General features: G+C 37.8%; 2 protein-coding genes across 2 annotated transcripts; one reads left to right on the top strand and one right to left on the bottom strand.

Moving 5' to 3' along the window:
- Positions 1 to 9067: 9067 nt before the first annotated feature.
- Positions 9068 to 10826, top strand: LOC111611664 (tetraspanin-1-like; the record flags this gene model as incomplete). The annotated part of the gene is made up of 5 exons (XM_023349239.1): positions 9068 to 9154; positions 9245 to 9352; positions 9441 to 9572; positions 9675 to 9767; positions 10365 to 10826. Coding segments are annotated over 5 exons (480 nt in total), but the record flags the coding sequence as incomplete, so codon positions are not given.
- A 2165-nt stretch (positions 10827 to 12991) lies between these two features.
- LOC111611688 (complement C1q-like protein 4) lies at positions 12992 to 17475 on the bottom strand. Its single transcript, XM_023349408.1, has 5 exons — positions 16778 to 17475; positions 15453 to 15494; positions 14880 to 14954; positions 13926 to 14057; positions 12992 to 13800 (listed from the first exon to the last, which is right to left on the bottom strand). Exons 1-5 carry the CDS (start codon positions 17022 to 17024, stop codon positions 13517 to 13519), a joined length of 780 nt encoding a protein of 259 aa, XP_023205176.1. The 5' UTR covers positions 17025 to 17475; the 3' UTR covers positions 12992 to 13516.
- Positions 17476 to 24005: the final 6530 nt, after the last annotated feature.

Raw genomic sequence — 24005 nt, forward strand, 5'->3', positions numbered from 1 at the left:
GGCGTTACAGAGGGCCCTGGTACCGTCCTGGTACCAGGGTTATAACCAATACGCATGAGCCTCTACCACAAAAAACACGAACATTAAATCGGAAAAGGAAACTCCTACTGCAGGGGAGGAGAATAAGGCTTTAAAAGCATCTGTTCTGGGTCAGTTTTTCATCTGATGCTCTCGGATCAACTCTCTCTCACTCTTTTTGTGTGGAGCTGAAAATACTTGTTGCTCATTGGAATCGCCGGCTTGCTATGGACAGAAACAGAGGGAAAGTTTGTCGGTCTGAACCGCTAAACTTTGAGCTGAATTTTCTGAGATTCTTCTTCGGCTTTTCGTTCAGACTTCGTTTCAGCTACGTCCGCTCTGACAGCCTTGTATTCACCTTACAGGTTTCCCGCGTCATGCGGAGCAGAAGCGGCCAGAGGCCTTCTGGGATGTTTGACCTGGTGATACAGGTCAACATGACCGCAGGTCAGAGGAGGACAGAGTGAACACCTCCTACAGAGAAAGCACAGCTTGATAGCGCAAACTGACAGATTTTAATATCAGTGAACAAAGAGCAACATTTCATCAATTCGGAAAGATTTTCCTCTAAACTCCAAACAGAAAAGTTCTCCAAGCCCAGACTTCTGACTGCATGCCGCTGGAGCCAGACGGCTCCTTTTAGTTGACCCCACTTCAGAACCGATTATGACCTCGGTAGCCTGGTCTGTCATCGGTCTGTGAGTTCAGCTGCAGACACGAGCTGTCGATTTGATCAGACGAAGACCGAAACGCGTGTCGATCAAAGAAACGCAGGATGATCACAGAGCTGATGCCGAGTCCTGATCTGATTGCAAACATCAGTATTCTGCTCCGTGAATTCTGACCGCTAGAGAAATGAAATGATAAACTTTTTAATAAATTGCTCTGATGGAAGAATAAACATTTATTTGTCCTTTCCTCGCATAAAAGGTGACATGCGTCTCCTTCCTGTTGTAGTTCGGGTAGGCAGGTTTAGACAAGCTGCGGCTCAGCGCTGCCGTGGAGCAATCTGATTGGCTGTGGAAGCAGTGCGCTGTGCCTGAGGCTTCACTCTACCACCACTGTAGAGCTGGACTACCCAGATCTGCTCTACTCGTTGTAAGAGTTGAGAGTCTTCGTGAACCCACTGATGCAGCACAACACACACAATAATAATAATAATAATAATAATAATAATAGGTGTATTAATGCATCACTAAAACATGCAAGAGAAACTTTTTTTGCAGACATCATCAGTAAAAACATTAACAAAACTTAAGCTTTTGTTTGTCACAGTTGACAGGCTCACAAACTCTCCAATGACGCTACCGCCTGAATTTCAGCCTAATGCCGCCTGCGACCAGTTTGCCATCTTTGTTGAAGAGAAAATAAAATACAAATTAGAAGTTTAATCTGCACCCGCCTGGTTGTGATGTTAAGGGTTAAGGTGAAGCAGAGAGCGAACAGTGAGCAAGCCTGTTACCGCCTACCAGGGTGGTACCAGGGGCGGTACAGAGGGCCCTGGTACCACAATCTGTACGGCCTCTGGTACCACCCTGGTAGGCGGTACCAGAGGCGTTACAGAGGGCCCTGGTACCGTCCTGGTACCAGGGTTATAACCAATACGCATGAGCCTCTACCACAAAAAACACGAACATTAAATCGGAAAAGGAAACTCCTACTGCAGGGGAGGAGAATAAGGCTTTAAAAGCATCTGTTCTGGGTCAGTTTTTCATCTGATGCTCTCGGATCAACTCTCTCTCACTCTTTTTGTGTGGAGCTGAAAATACTTGTTGCTCATTGGAATCGCCGGCTTGCTATGGACAGAAACAGAGGGAAAGTTTGTCGGTCTGAACCGCTAAACTTTGAGCTGAATTTTCTGAGATTCTTCTTCGGCTTTTCGTTCAGACTTCGTTTCAGCTACGTCCGCTCTGACAGCCTTGTATTCACCTTACAGGTTTCCCGCGTCATGCGGAGCAGAAGCGGCCAGAGGCCTTCTGGGATGTTTGACCTGGTGATACAGGTCAACATGACCGCAGGTCAGAGGAGGACAGAGTGAACACCTCCTACAGAGAAAGCACAGCTTGATAGCGCAAACTGACAGATTTTAATATCAGTGAACAAAGAGCAACATTTCATCAATTCGGAAAGATTTTCCTCTAAACTCCAAACAGAAAAGTTCTCCAAGCCCAGACTTCTGACTGCATGCCGCTGGAGCCAGACGGCTCCTTTTAGTTGACCCCACTTCAGAACCGATTATGACCTCGGTAGCCTGGTCTGTCATCGGTCTGTGAGTTCAGCTGCAGACACGAGCTGTCGATTTGATCAGACGAAGACCGAAACGCGTGTCGATCAAAGAAACGCAGGATGATCACAGAGCTGATGCCGAGTCCTGATCTGATTGCAAACATCAGTATTCTGCTCCGTGAATTCTGACCGCTAGAGAAATGAAATGATAAACTTTTTAATAAATTGCTCTGATGGAAGAATAAACATTTATTTGTCCTTTCCTCGCATAAAAGGTGACATGCGTCTCCTTCCTGTTGTAGTTCGGGTAGGCAGGTTTAGACAAGCTGCGGCTCAGCGCTGCCGTGGAGCAATCTGATTGGCTGTGGAAGCAGTGCGCTGTGCCTGAGGCTTCACTCTACCACCACTGTAGAGCTGGACTACCCAGATCTGCTCTACTCGTTGTAAGAGTTGAGAGTCTTCGTGAACCCACTGATGCAGCACAACACACACAATAATAATAATAATAATAATAATAGGTGTATTAATGCATCACTAAAACATGCAAGAGAAACTTTCTTTGCAGACATCATCAGTAAAAACATTAACAAAACTTAAGTTTTATTTGTCACAGTTGACAGGCTCACAAACTCTCCAATGACGCTACCGCCTGAATTTCAGTCTAATGCCCCCTGCGACCAGTTTGCCATCTTTGTTGAAGAGAAAATAAAATAAAAATTAGAAGTTTAATCTGCACATCCACACTGCTAAACCCAAACATAACAAATGCAGAAAAAAAGGACCCAATTTCAACTACTCAATTATAAAACCTTAGAAGAAATTATAGGTAAATTAAGCTCAAGTTCCTGCTGTCTGGATGTTTTACCCTCACATTTCTTTAACAAAGTTCTGTCATTTCTAAAGATCTGATCCAAATAGTAAACTCATCAGGCGTTTTCCCCCAGGATTTGAAAACAGCAGTTATCAAACCACTGATAAAAAGAACAATCTGGACAAATCACTACTGCGGAATTACAGGCAGACCTCTGACCTCTGACCTCTGATTCATCATCAAAGTTATTCAAAAAACTGTTTAAACATTTAAATAGCTTCCTAGCTATAACCAACTGCTTTGTTTAAGTCCTGGACTTTATGCATCATGCCAGAATAAAAACCATTTTATTTTAAAATGATTCTAACATTTTTTTTCCAAATTTAACCTCAAGCGTGCAAAACACACTAAATTCCACACTGCAAATATTTATTAAACAAAAAGGAAGCCTGAATGTAAATTCAGTGTTTCATATAAACAAGTAGAAGTCCAGATTTAGATTTTTTCCCCATTCAAAATTCCTATTGGTCTCATTTTCAATCATCCTATTACAGATTCACTGATTTATGTTTTTCTAAAATCATTCAGTTACATATACAAACAGGTCCGTTGCGGCGCGGCGCGATTTGAAGAGTTTGACTCGTCAAGCACGTCCAACACGTCTGACAAATAGGCTGGCAACGGAAAACAACGGCTGGAGTGATTCTGACGCTTCTGACGCGCCTTCGACGCTACTCCACATAGACTTTGAATGTAAACCAGACGCTCAAAACGCATTTCGTGGGAAAGCATCTTCATGCGTCTGCATTCAATGTGCAGACGTTCAAACTTGAAGCATCAGGCACGTTTTTGATGCGTGTCATGCGTGTGTTGTGAACGCATCATTTGACTGGAGCAATAACAAAAAATCTCAAACACATTTATATTTCTTATGGCTGCCATTTAGAAACCAAACAGCTCATTTAACAAAACTGTAATCAATGTTATTTTACAAATGAATCATTTTCATGTTTAAATCTTTGATGCAGACGTGTTTTATGGTGCTACTGTCACCTTTATTGTAAATAAAAATCATGTTAACTGCCTACATGGTGAAAAGTAGATGACCACTAAAGGTGGTGTGACGATTTTGATTATCATGAACCCATGAATTGGCCCACATTCTTAAATATACAACATTTTTTGCAGGCTTCATTCAAAAACAGCCGAACTGAGAGTTGAGCTGAGGATTATGGTGCTTCCATCAATCTGTGTTCAAACATTTTACTCAAATTGTTCAAGTGTTTCTGCTTTGCATAATAAATGTTATTGACAGATTAGTATACTGATAAATAATTACATAATTCTGTCAAATCTGCTAATCTGCTGCTTTGTGCCAGTTTTTCCTCCTAATAAATCATTTAACCTCATATCTGAGACTATCACAATTTCTTTTAGAGTTGAAGTGTAAAAGTAAAGGGCCAGCATGAAAATTAGGTGCTGCAAGCATATGAGTGCTTAAAATTACTTCCATGCTCAATTACAGGAAAGAATTTTCAGAATTTAGCTTTTTCTACCTTACTAGGCTGAACCCATCATCTCCCAGTCAGAATTTTTCTCCAGAATTCATCTTTTTAATTTTTAGTCTTGCATGGTAGATTAGTTTTCACCTAACAGACCATTGTATTCTTTGTGAGCAAAGCTTCACTGTTGGTAGAAAGGTTGATGTGTAAATGTCAGTGAACCACGTCTCAGTGTAACAGGAAATCCTTTTTCTCAACTATGTATAAGAATCAGATTGAGGCTGCTGGTGCACCCCAACAAACCAGGCCACCAGGGCCTGTGTAGGTGTTGAAAGTGAAACGGATGTGGTCTACAGGGCAGGCTGCAGGATGCTGAGGAGCATTTTGCAAGCGAAAGCACCTGTTCAACCACTCCTGTGGCTTTGGTGCTGCAGCACAAACAGCTGGGGGTGGGTCAACTGAAACTGCAGTGTGTGAACTCAGCGGCCATTTCATTTGAGTTGCTGCTTTTCCGCTGTTCCTAATTTCTTTCTGCCAAATAAAAACGGCTCAGTTAGTGCAACAGACCTTTTTTTTTTTTACATTTTTGTTGTTTTATTTCTAATTCAAGACAATTCATAGAGCTATGTATGTATCATCTGCATATTATGGTAACTAATCTTATTACTTGTTATCACCTGAGCATATAGATATATCATATATATCATATACGTATATCCAGTATCTACGTACATTTTTCTGTTTTAAATATTTTAAAGTTTATGTCAGACTTCTGTGTCCCTCATTCACTCAGTACTTTAGTGAGTGAATGTATCTGGATGAAAAAGTACTATATAAATAAATGTAATGTACTATTTACTTCTTCCTGGGTGTTTATGATGTTGGTTCACTAATGTTACCCTGAAAACCCCTGAAGCCTTTAGAAAAAATTTGGATTTTTTAGTAAACAGAGGTTGACTCTTTTTACTAATTTGTTGATGTTTGGAGTCAATTAGTGATACTGGGTTTAATTTTGTGGGTATCAGAGTAAAAGGGTACATGTGCACTGTCAGGCTTTTTTTAAAAACATTGTATATCTATCTTTTGTCTTTCACTTTTATGCAGCTATTTTGTGTTGGTCTGTCATATGAAATTTGAATAAAAGATGTTGGAGTTTCTTGCAGAAGGATAAATGTAAATAAAATGAAATGGGTATGAAGAGGTATGAATACTTTTGCAAAGAACTGTTATTTTATATGCAACACATTATTAAAACTTCACGTTTCAATAATGTGAAGTTATTAAACTTCACATTAATAACTTCACATCAAATGTTGGACATGAAAATAAGGTGCCTCCATCTGCTGGAGAGAGCTATCCAGTGCACTGACACAACTATTTTTCCAAGTGTGATAGGATTCAGGTTACACACACTGTATTGTGACAAGCTCTGCTTGTTGAACAAATCTTCTTCAAGAGAGTTTACTTCATGACATCTATTCTAAAAATATGTAGTGCACAATGACATGGAACAAGAAAATATACATTACAAAAGGAAATAAGAAAGAGAGAAGAAAATTCAACTTAAGAATGTTTCAAAATGAAACTAATTTGTTGCTGTCAATAAATTTCCACTGGCTGATCACCGATCTATAAAAAATCTGACTTGCCAATTTTTTGTGAGTGTGTGTGCAAAATATAGCAAAAAAGTCACTAAGTTGGCAACCATGTGGTGATAGTGTAAACCTTGCATGGAGAGATCAGCCTCTCATGGCAAAACAAAAGCAGACAGTGGCTGATTTTTGTGACTTTTTTTAGTAAAAAGTCTCTTCCAGAGGGCCAGCAACTCTTCTCTTGAATAAATGAAAGAGCTAACTCTTGTGTACACGTCTGCTGTTTCCATATATAATCAAAATAAAGGTAAATAAAACAAATAAAGTTAAAAGTGCTGAGGAGCGACTGGAGTTGCTGCTGTTACATACAGAGCATTGCATTCTAAATTATGTTGCTCGGCTCAGACACAGATGACATTCGGAGTTGTCTTTGCGAATTAAAAAGAAGATTTTATTTACTTTTATACAAAAATACAGCTTGACATACTCGGTGCCTAACGCTCCTCAGAAGAACGGAAACCGAGCACTGCACCCCAACGTTCCAGGAACACACATCAAAAACCGTCGCATTCAATGACATAAAGGAAATATCAGTTACTAAGTTATCAAGCTACAATGAAAGATGAATGAACTTATTATAATAAACAAAACAAATTGGGTGGGGTACCTGTGAACTATAATACACATGAACAGTATAATAAATAAATAAACTAATAAATTCGGTGTTTCTCACACTCTCCCTCACTTTAGAAATGTCGTCTCGACATTCAAGTGTACCTGGTCATTAATGCATGGAGAATGGAATGGACATACAGGTTACATTACAACTTTCTCTGTTTTACCAAGGCCGCCAGTAACCTTGTACATTTACACATTTCGTGGCCACTGTTCTGTCTGTGCAATTTGGTTCTCCAAGAGCAAAATATGTCAACGTCTGTGGTCTCCTTCGCTCTCTCTTTGGACGTGGACTTGGCTGTCTTGCCTCTACGGCCTCTTCAATGTTAGACCCACTTTCCACATCCCCTGAGACCACCATGTCCACATCCTCTGGCTCGGCAATGCCGGCACCCTCCTCAACAGTCTCTGCACAATCACCCTGACCATCCCCTGCTCTGTGCAGGGGTTTGTTGGCACAACTGTCCATTTGTGGCACAAATTCTGTAGCCATGGGGTCCGCTATACTGCTAGGCTCTGGAAGAGGCCATCTGAAAACCACATCAGAGAAATCCTCCTCTTGAGCCTCCTCCTCACTTCCTGTTTGCTGTGTCTGTTCCACACGCGTTCCCCTCCGTTTGTTGTCATATCTCTTCTTTGTATTTGTACGGGCTACAGTCATGTTCTCATCTGAACACAGAGGGAGGAAATCACAGGGCAACAACATATTTCGGTGCAAAACTCTTGTTCTGCCTTTTCCATTTTCTGTCTCCAGTTCGAATACAGGACTTTCCTCCCCCATTTGACGCTTAACCACGTAGATGTTATCTTCCCAATAGGAGCGGATTTTGCCTGGCCCTCCCTTTTCTGCCACATTTCTAACAAGTACACGGCTTCCGACTCGCAGTCCTGGACCATGTGTTCTCTTGTCATACTGCATTTTCCCTCGGTCAGCGGACTTGGCTGCGTTTTTGGAGGCAATGCTGTATGCCTCAGCCATCCTTTGTCCTCATCTGTCCACATAGTCCTGGTAAGAACCCGAACCTTGCTCTCACTCAAGGCCAAACAGAAGATCAACTGGTAAACGTGGCGACCTCCCAAACAGCAATTTACATTGAAAAGTTATATTAACACAATCGTGAGTAACGTAGGTAACGTCACAGCTGTCCAGCAGACAGCCACCGATAGCCTCCATAAGAACAGCAAGACAGAAAGGTCAGTCATAATGAAGCCTGCTTTTCACAAAATACTTTGTCTAACAATATTAATGGAAGGTTTAGTGGAAGGAAAAAGTGCAGTCAAAAAGTGTTCAAACCACAAAAATAAGCACAGTTTTGCTTAGGAGAGATTCAAACTATGTTTTATAAAATTCTTCAGTGAAATTTACCACATGACGCCTCAGATAAACTTTCCAGTACATTTCTGACTCTGACAGTCTAATAAAGAACGATAATTAATAATTAGCTCTTGATAAACAGGGAAAAGTTAAACCCTCCATATGTAGAGGGTGGAATGAAATCAAATTGCAAATACCTGCTTATTTGGCCCATGACTGGGACAGGTCAATAGGTCAACCCAGGGCAACACAGACATTAAACACGCAAACACTCATTCCTAGGGGCAATTAAGAGAGACAAATAAATTTGGCATGTATGTTTCTGGACTGTAACAGGAAGCAAAGAGAACTGGATAGACACTGCAAAGAGAAAGTCTCTTTGGTCAGGATTTGATCCCAGGACCTTCTGGCTGCAAGGCATCAGTGTTAACCACTTCACCAACATGTAGCCTTCATGGTGTAATACACAATTTGTTGGCCTGTTGTTACAGAATTAAGTTACAACTTTCATAAACTTTAGAGGAGAGATGTCCTTTACAAGATATTTCCTCGTCTGATTTATTTTATGTGGTGGACCGCTATGTGCAACAGTAGCAGGTACAAAGTATATGCTAGCATATCTAACGATTCAAATCTTATTGGCACATATTCATAATGAGTTCTTCCTCCAGTAGAGTTTAAACACATCAGACAGGTGCGATGCTAATAGCGATTAGCATCACAACAATTAGCAAATCCTACAGTATTTTAGATTCGCAACTGGGAGAAACTCAACTTCAATGTTGTCATTCCAGTATCTCAGGCAATTACAGCCCAGTGTCGGCATTTTATTTCAAAAAGTTAATTTATGAACATAAAAATATCAGTTCCAAGCAGGTTTTAACTTATATTTTTAATAAACTGCCATCACTCATATCTTTTAATCTGATCTTCTTCCCAGTTTTTTATGATAGTCTTGCTGGTTTTCATCGCTGAGGTGGCGGGGGCGGTGGTCATTCTGGTTTTCAGACCTGTGGTAAGTGACTGAAGGAGTTCAGACCAAACGGCCTTCATAACAAGATAACGTGAACAGGAGGTAACATCTAATATTGTCTGTTTTTGTTAGGCAGATTCACTGTTTGAAAAGGTCGGCACAGCAGCAGTTAAGAGCATCCAGAAAGACTATGGCAGCAATACTGACATTACTGGACTGTGGAATACCACCATGGACGGGGTACACGAGACGTCTGAACCTACGATGAGTTCTCCTTCACAGCGTTTCCCATCTGCTCATCTGATCCGCTCTCTGTCTCTCTCTGCAGTTAAAATGTTGTGGATTCTACAACTACACAGACTTTACGGGTTCCCCGTATTACACGGCGCACAACAATACCTATCCACCACGCTGCTGCCTGGTCGTCAGCCCATGTAACGCAACTATGGCAGACTCAAAAGTAATGCTTTTGAGTCTAGGAGACAATCTCACATTTAGTTATTTAGTTACTATTAATTAATATCTGCGGTAAATTAAAACGTTTGTGTCGTACTTTCAAAAGATCGCAGATGGCTGCTTCCCAAAGATCAAGAAGTTGATTGATAGCAACACAGTGGTGATTGTGGGCGTTGCTCTAGGGATTGCTGCTCTGGAGGTAAGACCCCAACTTCCAAATTATAGGGGGAAAAACATTATGTATAGGAGATAACTACTATCATAGAACAGAGTAGGGCCATGCTAATCAAAAATAATAATAAAGAAAGAAATTACGAGAACAAAGTCATAGTATTGTAGAATTTTGGCAATAAAAATATTAAGAGGACAAAGTCGTAAATACGAGAATAAAGTCGGAATGATATGCAAATCGTTGCAATATTGCGAGAATAAAGTTATATTTTTATAACTTTATCCTCGCAAATTCTTTTAATATTATTTTCTTAGCGTGGTCCTTGTACAGTGTTGTATCTGTTCAGTGTTCGTTAAGTAATTTTATTACATTAGTAGCATAAAGGCCATACTAAGAAAGAATAACAATAAAATTACGAGAATAAATTCATAGTATTACCAGTAATATTGCAGCTTTATTCTCATTATTTCAGCTTTGTTGTCGTACGACTTTATTCACAAAACCTTCTGACTTTATTCTCGTAATTTCATTGATTTATTTTTTCATCAAATTAGCCTGACCCTAACACTCCGTTGTATCCATTCAGCGTTCATGAACTCATATTATTATGTTCGCTCTCCTCAGATTTGTGCCATGATCGTCTCCATGACGCTCTACTGCAGAATAAAATCCACCAGGGCCTAACGAAGAGCAGGAAGTCCTTCTACTTCCTGCCTCATCGGGGAAAACAACGACTGCGACGTCAGGTCTTGTGCAATCGAGGACAACTGAATGATATTTTTTACTACATCTCGATTTATGAAGTAGATTTAATTTATGGATCTAAAATATACATTTTCTGAGAAATCATCAAGAAATCCCTCTTTCCTTTGTGTATATATGAAAGAGAGCTAAAGCACTTAACACGTATCCAGTTGTTGGGGAATTACATGATGCAGTTCCTGTAATAATGAAGCAAAAGCTGGTTGTTGTGTTTTGGAGGTGAACGATGTACGAGAGCTTCTTGTATGATAAATGTAGTTGAGCAATAGTTGTTTGTCGTAAATTGATTTGTATTTGCAATAAAATCATATATTTCCGTGTAAAGGGCTCTGACTGCTCTGCTGCCGCCCAGTTATTGAACTTGTTTAAATGGAAAATATCACAGCTGTCATGGTTTGCGGTTGGAGGTGGTGAGGAAGACGCTGTGGACTCAGGTTGAAATGAAGAAAAGGATGAATTTAAAGATAAAAGTCAGAGATACAAAGACCAAAGTCAGGCAACACAGGATGAGCAGAAGGCTAAGAGCTGATGACTGGCAGCTCAATAAACATCTGACAACTGACTTGACCCAACAAGGAGTAAGGAACACAGGTGGGATTAAACACACAGAGGGAAACCAGGGAAACGAAACACAGCTGGGGACAACGAAGGGAGAGACAAGACAACACGGAGGAACGATAGACACAGAAACCTAAATGAACACAGAAAAAAACCAAATCCTTACAACATCAGTGCTGGTTAAAACTAAAAGTCTTGAAAGTAAAAAAAATAAAATAATCTAAATAAATCACAATCGGTCTGTCCATTGTCTTTGAAAGTAGATGGGTAAATTTCAAACCGTTGACAAATAAAAATAAAAAGTTTTTGAGTAAAACTTCCATAATGCAGAAAGGAAATACTATATATGGATGGTGATGATGTCACATTATGTAACAGCTGTTACCGTCTGTTGTGAACAGAAAACAAATTTATCTTTTGAAAACGCTGAATGCTCTGGCATGTCGACAAGGCATTTATCGGACTGAGTGAGCACTCTTGGCTTCCCCAAAGATTTTCTCTGCAGGAGACGTGGGTGGGAGCCATGGCAACGGAGAGGCGAAGAGGTCAGACTTATCAGGCTTTTTGTCACTTTTCTTTAAACTTTACTCTTTCACCGACATGGGACAAACCAGGTGATCTCACTTTACTTTTGACAGTACTGTAATTTAATGCATAGCTCAAATAAAAAATAAAAATATTGATTATTGTCTACATCCCCAGATGAAAGAAATATTAAAGATGAAACAGGAGTGAAAATTATGGTTGCTGTATCACATTTAAGATGTGATACAGTTATTGGAATCGACTAAAATTATAGACACATTTAAAAGAAAGCCATTGTTCCTGCTATTTTTTTTTTTTACATTTGAAAAATAAACAATGGGATTCAAGTTGACAGTTTGCTCATCCAGCTTTTATAAAGTCTGTAAACTTTAATTCAGATGATCTTACTCAGTTTTTATGTTCTGATGTAGAATGAGAAAATAATAATTTTCTCAGATGCAGACATGTTACTTATGGCTGCTGTAGAAATCAAACATCAGGATGAACAAAAACTGTGATCAACTTTGTTATTTCACTGTGTAAATTATTTTCGACATTAAATCTTTATTTGCTATTGTGCTCATGTCACAGATCGTAATTAAAAATCATGTTAATTGCCCACATGGTGAAAAGTAAATGACCACTGAAGGTCGTATGACTATTTTGATCATTAAAAACCCGTACACTGGCCCACATATGCAAAAATGCAACATCTCTGATTTCTAGCAGCAGCGAGACGCCAATCTGACCTCCAGCAGGCTGATGTGTATTTGACATGAAGATTTGCTCTCTGTTCTTAACGACCTAATATCATTCATAAAACCTTTAAATTGATTCTTTTTATTTGTCCTTTTCCTAAAATGCCATGAGACTTCTTACATGACGCAGGATCTCATCACTATATGAGCAGCTTAACAAAACAACACGGTGGGAGCTCAGGGGTTGCAGGCCGTCGTCGTCACTGACAATGATAATAAATCATTAAAACTCAGCCTTCTGGAGAGCAATGGGCTGTGGGACTGTGTTGAAGCTGTGGTTAAATGCACTATGAAACCAGAAATGTGAAATGAATCAAAAATAGTACCCCCCCCCCCCCCATTTTATGTTTACATCCAAGGTCACTTACAGTGAGAAACTGCCGTCAGAATCTATCATAGATAAAAGCGTATGAGTTTCGCCAGCAGAGGGCGCTTAGCTCCATGTGGACCAGCGACTGACGCTCTGGCAGAAGAAGATGGCCTCTGCTGAGGAAGCAGCTAAGAGCAGACATTAGGAGCAGCTGCTATACTTTCTGTTTGCAGAATTTACTCTAAATAAAATGTTACACTGGAAGTGACCCGGCCCATAATTCTCTGCTGTGTTAACATTTTATAGTTAACGCGATAATCTAAACATCCTTTGTTTAGATTTTGACTTAGACCTTTGAAAGCTCTGATTTGTCTAAATTTTAGTCAGAGTCACTGATATTTCTCTTTTTAAAAAATCACAAAGTTTCAGATACACGTAGAAAAAAAAAGTCATCTTTTAAATTGTTTAAGATGTAACACAATTAATGGAATTGACTTGAATTATACACACATTTGAAAGAAATCCCTTATTACTGTTTCCACTGTTTGTTTAATCAGAAAATGAAACAATGTGGTTCAAATAGACAGTTTGTTCCTGCAGTTTTCATAAAAGTTGTAAATGACACTTTAAATCAGATGATCTTGTTCAGCTTTTATGTCCTAATTTAGACTTAAACTACAGCAAAAAATAAATAAATAAATGAATAAAATAAAATCCCAAATACAAATCAAACGACACATTTAACAAAACTGTGATCAACTCTGTTATTTTACAAATTAATCATTTCCATAACTGAATTTTTGATGCAGATGTTTGTTTATTGTGCTCATGTCACAGATTGTAATAAAAATCATGTTAGATGCTTACATGGTGAAAAGTAAATGACCACTAAAGGTAGTGTGATGATCTGTATTGTCATAAATCCTTGAATTGGCCCTCATTCGCAAAAATACAACATCTCCAATTTCTAACAGCAGTGAGACGCCATTAGAAGCTTTCTGACCACCAGCAGGCTGACGTGTCCATGATACACAGATTTGCTCTCCGTTCTTCACCAACACAGCAGATGTAGGATTAGTAGTAGAACCACCTCCATATATGTGGAAGTCAAAGTGATAAACTCCTCTAACTGGTGCAATGAACAGTCCTGTGAAGAATCATTATCAGAATTATAAACATGTTTCTAACTTTACTTTCATAACAAATTTACCACATTTTAGTTATATGATTGTAAACATATAAATGCAAAATATAAGTAGTAAATTGCAGCACCTGTATTTGGGTTGTAGGCATTCCCAATATTAGTGACAACATTTCTGAAGATCAGAGTTATATCGGTGTTGAACGGTCCAGTGTATTCTTGACCCGATGCCAACAAAGAGGCAGAGAAAGCCAGTTGTTTGGCTGAGAGACAGACAGACAGACAGACAGACAGACAGACAGACAGACCAGACAGACAGACAGACAGACAGACAGACAGGGAATATCAACCAAATGCTGTTATGCAGCAGTGAAAAGTATGGAACATTGTAACATTTTCCTCAGATAATATTGTTTCTGTGGCAACAAGAAACTTGGATTTTTCAGCCAAGTAATTAACTAACAAGTCCAAGTAATTCACATGTACCAACAACTGCAAAAATAACTGTGTTGTATCTCATCTTTAGTCAAGAACTGATCAGATTTAATACCTTACCATTTTTTTTTGTTCCGGAGAAACCAGTGGAAAACTACCACATGCAATGAAACTCAGAGCAGATCAGACAAGAACTGATCCTGAATCTCAAAAATCTTTTTGATTTTTGACTTTGCTTTGACCAAACTGACGATCGACTCACAGTCAGAATGTTCCATTACCTGGACTGAGTTCGGTGTTTTAAACCAATGATTTCAAATCACCTTTATGTTACATGCTTGCTTAACATTTGTGTAACAGGTGCTACCACCAGGTGTTGCACCTTCCCTATGGCTTGAGCTTCCATAAAAGGAAAGCTGGCAGGGTTGTGGCCAAGTTTCAATTTCCTGTGTGTCTGAGCAGGTGAGTGATGTTCCCATGTATCCCATTGTTTGGTGACTGTGGTAGAGATGGAGGAATACCGTTTTAATAATGTGCTGATGTGTTTTGCTGTTTTTAAAGTTGTAGTTTAGGGGATAGATAATGTTCCATATTTATTTGCTTAATCTCAAATGTGCTGCAATGACAAGTTTCCTTCAGAGTTCACAAACCTTCTCCTTCTCTCTTCAGAGCCTCCACTTGGTTTTCAGCGTTGACTTTAATAGCAGCCAGTTCTGCTGCCTGAACTGAAAAGAATCAAATCAAAGATTTTCTTCACAGTAATTAATCTGAGGTTTTGCTTAGTGGAATAAAACCTACATTTTTAAAAAAACAATAAATGTATTCTTGCTTTTAAGACGGTTATAATTCAGGTAAATGTAATTGCAGTTCATTCATTGTCTATTATTAGCTTCATTCAATACAGTCATTAACAAGTATTGGTCCAATGGCTTGACAATAATGGAGTTTTTCCACATTTGTTCAAATTATAACCACAAATATGTTCCATAGGTTTATTTGGGACTTTATTAGATGATTCAACACAAAGTAAAGTATAACAGTAATGTATTAATATATGACAGTTAAAACCAAAAAAGTTATAAATCCTGAATCAATATCCTTTTATCTCGCAGTGACTTGATAGTTTGTGTTAGTTTATCAAGTACAATCTAAAAAAAAACATGAACATCTTTAGTTGTAATGTGACTCTGCATCAAACGTTTCTTGTAACATAAATTAAATACCTCGATTGTGATCCTGCAGTTCTTTGATCTGAGTTTCTTGTGCTGAAGAAAAAATCCCACAAAAATAATGTTTTAGTTGAAGATTCAAAATGATCTTTATTTAAAACGCTGCTTTATTTGTGTGTGTTTTCAGAAACCCTCCTGCTCCAGCGAGAAGGGGTCAAATTGACCCACATTGAGAGATTGGATGAATTCATCAAACCTCGATCAGTTTGAGGTTGTTGTTGTTTTGCCTATGATTGACTCTCTTAATTATGATAATAACAGCAGTTGATTGAAGCCAAAACACACATCCCACGGAAAAAATGTGGAATTACCTGCGATGCTTAAGACGCAGGTCTTGATGATCTGGAGTGTCAGCAACCCATGAATTGTCCCACATTCTGGTATATACCAATCACCACATGGTATATACCAGCCACAAATATACCATGGCTGGTATAATTTCCTGTCATTTGTAACATCAATGGGAAACATTTCTCAAGAATTTTCCTTTGAGAAATATTTACAGCAATGCATTTTATATTTAAACATTTCTGCTGGTGAAAAGCTTTTTCAGAGCATGTTGGTGGAGCTGCAGTCGCTGGCGATTGCATGTAATCCTCCAGGTGGCGAACATGTAACGCTCATAAAACTTCATCACGTTTGAGTGCCTTGCTGAAACATCACAAGTGTCAAACCGTTTTGGCTAAAACCTTTGATTTACCTCATTTGTCTGGTTTCAGACCAAAGTAAACCAAATAGGCAACTTTGTATTTTTTGGCAACCACTTTGTCCGTTTTTGGACGTTTTGTGTTCTAAATAGGCAATTCATTGTTTACAAGGTTCTGCCAACAAAGACCGTCTTTGAACTGACAAACATTGACTGGGAAAACATTGTAATTCACCCAATGTTACTGAAAAACCATTTATCCACACATTTTACAAATAAGATGCCAAATAAAGAGTTTTAAATGGAGACATATTGGAGAAATTTTGGTGGTTTGAATTTATTTAAGTTATTACATTTTGTTTTGGTCAGGTCGTGATAAATAAAAAGTAAATGATTAATGTAATTTCATTGGGTTCAATTTTTAATATTAATATTCAGATTTTTACTCATCCACCAAATTAGAATTATCTTCTATTATTTGCAGCTTTAGTTACTTTAGCATACATCAAAACCCAGCAACACCAGGACCTGGTGATGCTGGGTTTTGATTTATGCTAAGGGATTGCAGCTCCGTCGTCTTCACTGATAATGATAATAAATAATTAAAACTCTGATCTGTAATGATCATTTCATCAATAATTGATTCAAACACTGTAACTCTCTGTAAACATACCTTCATTGTCTTTCTGTAGGTGCTGCACCTCCACCTTCAGTGCAGCCACCAAGGCGGTCATCTCTCTCAGAACAGCATTGATGTCCTGTGTGCAGGTCTGCTGCTCAGTCAGACTCTCTGCTTCTTCCACTTGTCCCTCAGTTTGTCTTACATGTGACAGAATGTCATTGTCAGACTGAACTTGCAGCTCAGCTGTAGAGACGGAGCAGACTAGCAGCAGCAACGGGAAAAACATTTTCATTTCCATCCTCAGTGTCTCTGGAGGTCCACTCTGCTGTTTGACACTTAAATAGGAGCCCAGACTTTTTATTGCTAAGTATTGTCATAATTTTATCACATGTAAGATGATAAGACTTGTTATTTTAGCCTTGACCTATAAAAATTACAATATAGGATCATAAAGGATATTATAACCGGTTTGTAGGAACGTGATTCTGAATGTTTATTTCAAAAGTTCATATGGTGACTTAAAGTTCAAAGGTTATAAATTTTTCTTTCAACTTGCATGAAAATAAATATTAGATCTAATAATTCATAGGAAGCTGAAGAAAAACATAAAACTTCTGTATTGTACTGAACTGCTGTCAGTAATTTAAGATAAATGGTTTACATGAGGTTTAACTGAAAGAACTAAGATTTCTGTATAAACATTATAGTTTCTATGTTGATGTATAAACAATAATATTTTTAAAATAAACCTTCAGTCCAAAAATCACAAACTTATTTGAAAAAAAAGCCATTAGATATTAGAAGTAAAACATGGCGATCCTTATCCGAATCATATTTTCATTCCAGAATAATCTCTGAAGGGTTAAACTGAAGGTGTTGTAAATTTCTTTGCTTTCAGTTTATGAATAAAGTCCTGCTTTGAAGATGTAATGTGTGTGTTCGGGCATCCAGCAGTGTTCACTCTGCAGCTGTTGGAGGAAGTGAAGTTTTCCCAGAGTCACAGACTGACTGATCCTCCATCCCTCTGATCACCTGCCTTCACTCTGCTGCTCTGTTAGAGTCTCTGTCTCTCTCTCTGTTTGTCCCACTGAAAAAACCCTTTAGTCTCTTTAACTGATGGTGGAAAAATGAGCAGCTGTAAAATCTGCAGTCAACAACATTCAGGATTGTTTGTGTCGATATTTAATAGTTTACGTCCCACATCGTTACAATTTCCTCATGATCAACTTGTGATTAGATTCAGACAGAGAAGAAAATCAAAGTCTTATTTTACTGACACTTAAAAAAAATTTCTTATTAACTTTAATGGTTGACTTCTAAAGCCTAATCAGGAACTGGTCCTATAAATTATCCTTTGACTAAAGGGCCTATTTAAAGGACAACAGTTTCTTTAAAAACATTGTTTTGTGTCTTGTCCCTCCTCAAATAAATTTAAATAAATAACAAAATGAAACTTTATTCTTTCACTGCTAAGCTCTGATTATCAGCAAGGAACAAACATGATGATCTCACATTGTGTTGACAATTTATATGGTGATTGAATGCATAATATTGGGATAAAACTAAATAAAACAATAATCAATAGGTCTATTGATTATTGATGCTTATCCATATATTTTTGTATATTCGAAAGAAATGGATGAGTTTGAAATATGAGTGAAACTGATGGCTAACAAATGAAAATTAATGAGATTTAAGAGATTTTACCAAAAAAAGAAAAAAATCCTCTTTCTTTCCAAAATATGTTTTGGGCAAATAAATAAATGAATAAAGTAAAATCAGTTTTGGTCAAACCTGACTCAGTCCATTGTTTTATGAAGATTCTGCTGCTGAACAACTGAACTAAAACCAACTTTTAAGAGAAACAGGAAAATTTGGTCAATATTTCAGTTAATATTAAAATCAAAACAGCAGCTTCTCTTCATTTCTCAGAAAAAGTTTTTAGGACTTATGCTTAGTTTTTCAGGACTCAGTTGATTTTGTCAGATAATATGAATCTGACTGTGGAGAGTTAAACTCACTCTGTCCTTTAAGGACTTTATGCATCATGACAAAACAAAAATAATTTTTTTTGACACTTGATTTTTCCCTTTTATAAATTTTTTTATTTACATTTACCCTCAACTGTACAAAAGACACAAAACTCTGCAATGTAAATTCAATATTTATTCAAAACAAGAAGCCAAATTCAAATCCTTTTTGATAAGAAGTTGAGTCAAGTAAGAGTCTAGATTTTGATTTGGCCAATTAAAACTCTGATTGGTCTCATCTTCAATTATTCTATTGCAGATTCTCTGCTGTATGTTTCTTTAAAGTCACTGTTTCACTTACATGTAAGAAAAAAAACAACAAATGTCCCCTTTTATAAAGCTGAAGATGTTTTAGTATATTTTAGTCAATGGAATAAACTTAAATTATACGCTCATTTGAAAAAAGCTCTTATTACTGTTACCAAGTGTTTCAATAGAAAATAAAGAAACGATGTGGTTCAAATATACAGTTTGTTCCTCCAGTTTTCATAAAAGTTGTAAATGACACTTTAATTCAGATGATCTTGTTCAGCTTTTATGTTCTGATTAGACTTTAGCAAAAATAATCATTTTCTCAGCTACAGATACAGACATGTTACTTCTGGCTGCTGTAGAAACCAAACAGCAGGATGAACAAAACTGGGATCAACTTTATTTTACAAATGAATCATTTTCATAACTTTCTGAAGACAGAAGGGTTTTTATCATGCTCACAAATTGTAATAAAAAATCTTTTAGATGCCTACATGGTGAAAAGTAAATGACCACTAAATGTAGTGTGATTATCTGTATTGTCATAAATCCTTGAATTGGCCCTCATTCGCAAAAATACAACATCTCCAATTTCTAACAGCAGTGAGACGCCATTAGAAGCTTTCTGAGCACCAGCAGGCTGATGAGTCCATGATGTAAAGATTTGCTCTCCGTTCTTGACCAACACAGCAGATGTAGGATTAGTAGAACCATGTCCATGTATGTGGAAGTCAAAGTGATAAACTCCTCTTACTGGTGCAGTGAACAGTCCTGTGAAGAATCATTATCAGAATTATAAACTTGTTTCTAACTTTACTATCATAACAAATTTACCACATTTTTAAAATATAAGTAGTAAATTGCAGCACCTGTATTTGGGTTGTAGGCATTTCCAATATTAGTAACAACATTTCTGAAGATCAGAGTTATATCGGTGTTGAACGGTCCAGTGTATCCGCTACCCGATGCCAACAAAGAGGCAGAGAAAGCCAGTTGTTTGGCTGAGAGACAGACAGACAGACAGACAGACAGACAGACAGACAGACCAGACAGACAGACAGACAGACATCAGACAAATGTTGTTGTAAAGGAAGTAAAAGTATTAAACATTGGAACATTTTCCACAGTAAATATTGTTTAAATGTTTCTACTGACTGATAAATCCATAATTCACATGGACCAAAATGTGCCGTTCTTCTCAGTCACTGATTCATTTCTCAGAACAGAACTGAAATTCTCAGAACTATTAGTTCAATCTTCACATTAATGTGTCACTTCTGCACATCAAAAAACTGTTTCTCACAGAAAGTTGCAAATGTTTTTATACAAGCAAAGGATTCTGTACACTTCTCTACTTTTTCCTACATTTTCATTTGCTTTTGTCAAACAATTTTGAAACCTGATTCTTAGCTGACCAAGAATAATGATAATATCAAACATTTTCATAACAATCATCAGTGATTGTTATGAAAATCACTGATATGGATGTTAATGTTGCTATTAGAGTTTCCTTCAGAGTTCACAAACCTTCTCCTTGTATCTTCAGAGCCTCCACTTGGTTTTCAGCGTTGACTTTAACAGAAGCCAGTTCTGCTGCCTGAACTGAAATGAAAAAATTACCAAAGAGATGGAATCAATTCAAAGATTTTCTTTAGACTAATTAACCTGAGGAATTGCTTATTAGAATTAAAAACCTGAATTTGTTTGGAACAGAAATTTCTTCTTGTTACTAAAACTGTTTATAACCACAAATATTTTCCATGATTTTATTAGGGCCAGAAGACAGATCAACAAAATGATGATTTAATAATTGATCCTGAATAAATGTTTCTGTAATTCACAATCAAGAGTTAGTCTGAGTTAGTTTATCAAGTAAAACCTACAAAAAAAAGAAAAAACATTAAATTTTTGATTGTAATATAATAAAATATGTAAAAGTCATGGGGTATAAAAACTTCTTCAAAACTCTGTAGAAAATATTTGTAGTAAAACTAAACTACATACCTTGATTCTGATCCTGCAGCTTTTGTACCTGAGTTTCTTGTACTAAAGAAACATAAATACAAAAATAATGTTTTAACTTATGATCTGTCATTCATTTAAAATAATCTTTATTTAGAACTTTTGGTCTAATAAAATCAGTACCTTGGTATCGTTGGTTCAGGGATTGCAGCTCCGTCGTCTTCACTGATAATGATAATAAATAATTAAAACTCTGATCTGTAATGATCATTTCATCAATAATTGATTCAAACACTGTAACTCTCTGTAAACATACCTTCATTGTCTTTCTGTAGGTGCTGCACCTCCACCTTCAGTGCAGCCACCAAGGCGGTCATCTCTCTCAGAACAGCATTGATGTCCTGTGTGCAGGTCTGCCGCTCAGTCAGACTCTCTGCTTCTTCCACTTGTCCCTCAGTTTGTCTTACATGTGACAGAATGTCATTGTCAGACTGAACTTGCAGCTCAGCTGTAGAGACGGAGCAGACTAGCAGCAGCAACGGGAAAAACATTTTCATTTCCATCCTCAGTGTCTCTGGAGGTCCACTCTGCTGTTTGACACTTAAATAGGAGCCCAGACTTTTTATTGCTAAGTATTGTCATAATTTTATCACATGTAAGATGATAAGACTTGTTATTTTAGCCTTGACCTATAAAAAATCATAATCTAGGATCATAAAGGATATTATAACCAGTTTGTAGGAACGTGATTCTGGATGTTTATTTCAAAAGTTCATATGGTGAAAAAAAACATGTTAAAGTTCAAAGGTTGTAATATTTTGTTTAACTGAAGGTGTTGTAAATTTCATGGCTCTAAGTTTATTGGATGGAAACAGGAAACAAAATCTGAATTATGATTATCTGTTACTGATAACGCCACCTACTGGTAAGTTTGTTTACCTTCCAACTCTTGACCTAATTAGTTTGTAATCTGTGAGAACAGTCCACTAGACTGACCTGCAAGGGCCTCACATATAAATGTATGAAAATGAACAAAGAGTGAAAGTTACAAACCTTCTACATGCAGTGAAAATGTCCTGCTGTCACACATTTTTTTTCTGTGGAGAAAAACAAACAGTGAAGCACTGAAACCTGACCCCATTCAGGCATATTTTAATTTTCAGTTGCTTAAACTTAAAAGGTGAAACTGAACCACATTTATTCTCATTCGGGTAACACCAACACACTGTGCAGCTGTTGGAGGAAGTGAAGATTTCAGAGTCACAGACTGATACTCCATCTCTCTGATCATCTGTCTTCACTCTGCTGCTCTCTTGGTGTTACCGTCTCTCCATGGAAGAGTTTCTACAGCTGAGAAAACCTTTTGAACTCTTTGTGAAGCAGCGGAAAAATTACCTTCTGTAAAGCCTCCAGCCTTATTTATGAGGAGAATCTTCGATCAGAAATGTCGGAATAAATTAAAATATGTTTTGGTCAACGATATTGGGGTCAGTTTATATCCTCTCGAGAGACCTGTAGCACTGTTCACGGCTGAATCACTTGTGTTACAGTATGCAACACACTTAAAGAGTCTGCTGTGTGTAAAAATTATTACCATTATTCAACTGTAATCAGTGTAAAGTATCGAACAGAATATTTCTATCCTCTATTGATGCGCCCTCGGGGTGGAGATGTGCCAGGCCCGGAGACAACGAATGGTAATAATCAACACGCATGCGTCTCTTCCACGGAAAACCCGACAATTAAATCTGATAAGTTAAACTCTTCCTACTGCTGGGCGTTCAGCATGAACGGATCAGAGGACCTCCATCACACAGAGAGAGAGAGAGAGCAGCTTGTTGGTGTGAACTGAATACCGACCACTAGAGAAACACACAGTACCGAAATAAAATTATAAGTTGTTTGATAAACTGTTCGGGTAATAAGAATAAAAATGTATTTGTTCTTGTCTCACATAAAAGGCGACATGCGTTTCCTTCTTAGTAGTTCAGGTATTTCAGGTTTAGACTTCCTGTGCTGCAGCTTGGTGCAGCAGCACAGCTCAGCACTGCAGGGGCTCAACAAGTCAAAACTGTTCTGTCTGATGTTTCTACAGAGATTATTACAGTTCAATAATGAGGAGAAAGTTCTTTTTAATCTTATCAGGCTCTTTAATTGATCCAGCCACTATTGGTCTCATTTTCGATCTTTCTATTGCAGATACATGGCTGAGTGTTTCTTTAAAATCACCCAGTTTCATATATACAAAACAAATGTCATCCTTTAAACCTGTGTGCAGGTCTGCTGCTCAGTCAGACTCTCTGCTTCTTCCACTTGTCCCTCAGTTTGTCTTACATGTGACAGAATGTCATTGTCAGACTGAACTTGCAGCTCAGCTGTAGAGACGGAGCAGACTAGCAGCAGCAACGGGAAAAACATTTTCATTTCCATCCTCAGTGTCTCTGGAGGTCCACTCTGCTGTTTGAGACTTAAATAGGAATAGAGTTTATTATTACTGATTAATTTTTACCATGCTATTATCAGAAACAATATGATAAGACTTGATACTTTAGACTTGACCTATAAAAATTATATTTTAGGGTCATAAAGGATATTATAACCAGTTTGTAGGAACGTGATTCTGAATGTTTATGGTGTTAAAATAACTTCTTAAAGTTCAAAGGTTTTAAATTCTTGTTTCAAGAAGTTGGTTTGCTTCTTTTCCATTTGATTTAAAACTGATCAGACAGCAGGTTCCCTTTTTAATTCCTTGGGGAAAAAGTTTTAGTACTTGTGCTTAATTTTTAAGGACTCAGGAGTTTTTTCTGAGGAAAATGATCCAGACACTCAACTTACACTCTCCTGTAAGTCCTGTACCGCCTGCTCTCTGTTCACTCTCTGCTTCTGCAGTCCGAACCCGCCTGGTTGTGACGTTATGGGTTAAGGTGAAGCAGAGAGGGAACAGTGAGCAAGCCTGCAGGGCGGTACCAGAGGCGGTACAGAGGGCCCTGGTACCCGGGCTATAACCAAGCCGCTACCACAAAAACACGAACATT

The sequence above is a fragment of the Xiphophorus maculatus genome, chromosome 16, assembly GCF_002775205.1.
Source record: "Xiphophorus maculatus strain JP 163 A chromosome 16, X_maculatus-5.0-male, whole genome shotgun sequence".
Classification (NCBI taxonomy): Eukaryota; Metazoa; Chordata; class Actinopteri; order Cyprinodontiformes; family Poeciliidae; genus Xiphophorus; species Xiphophorus maculatus.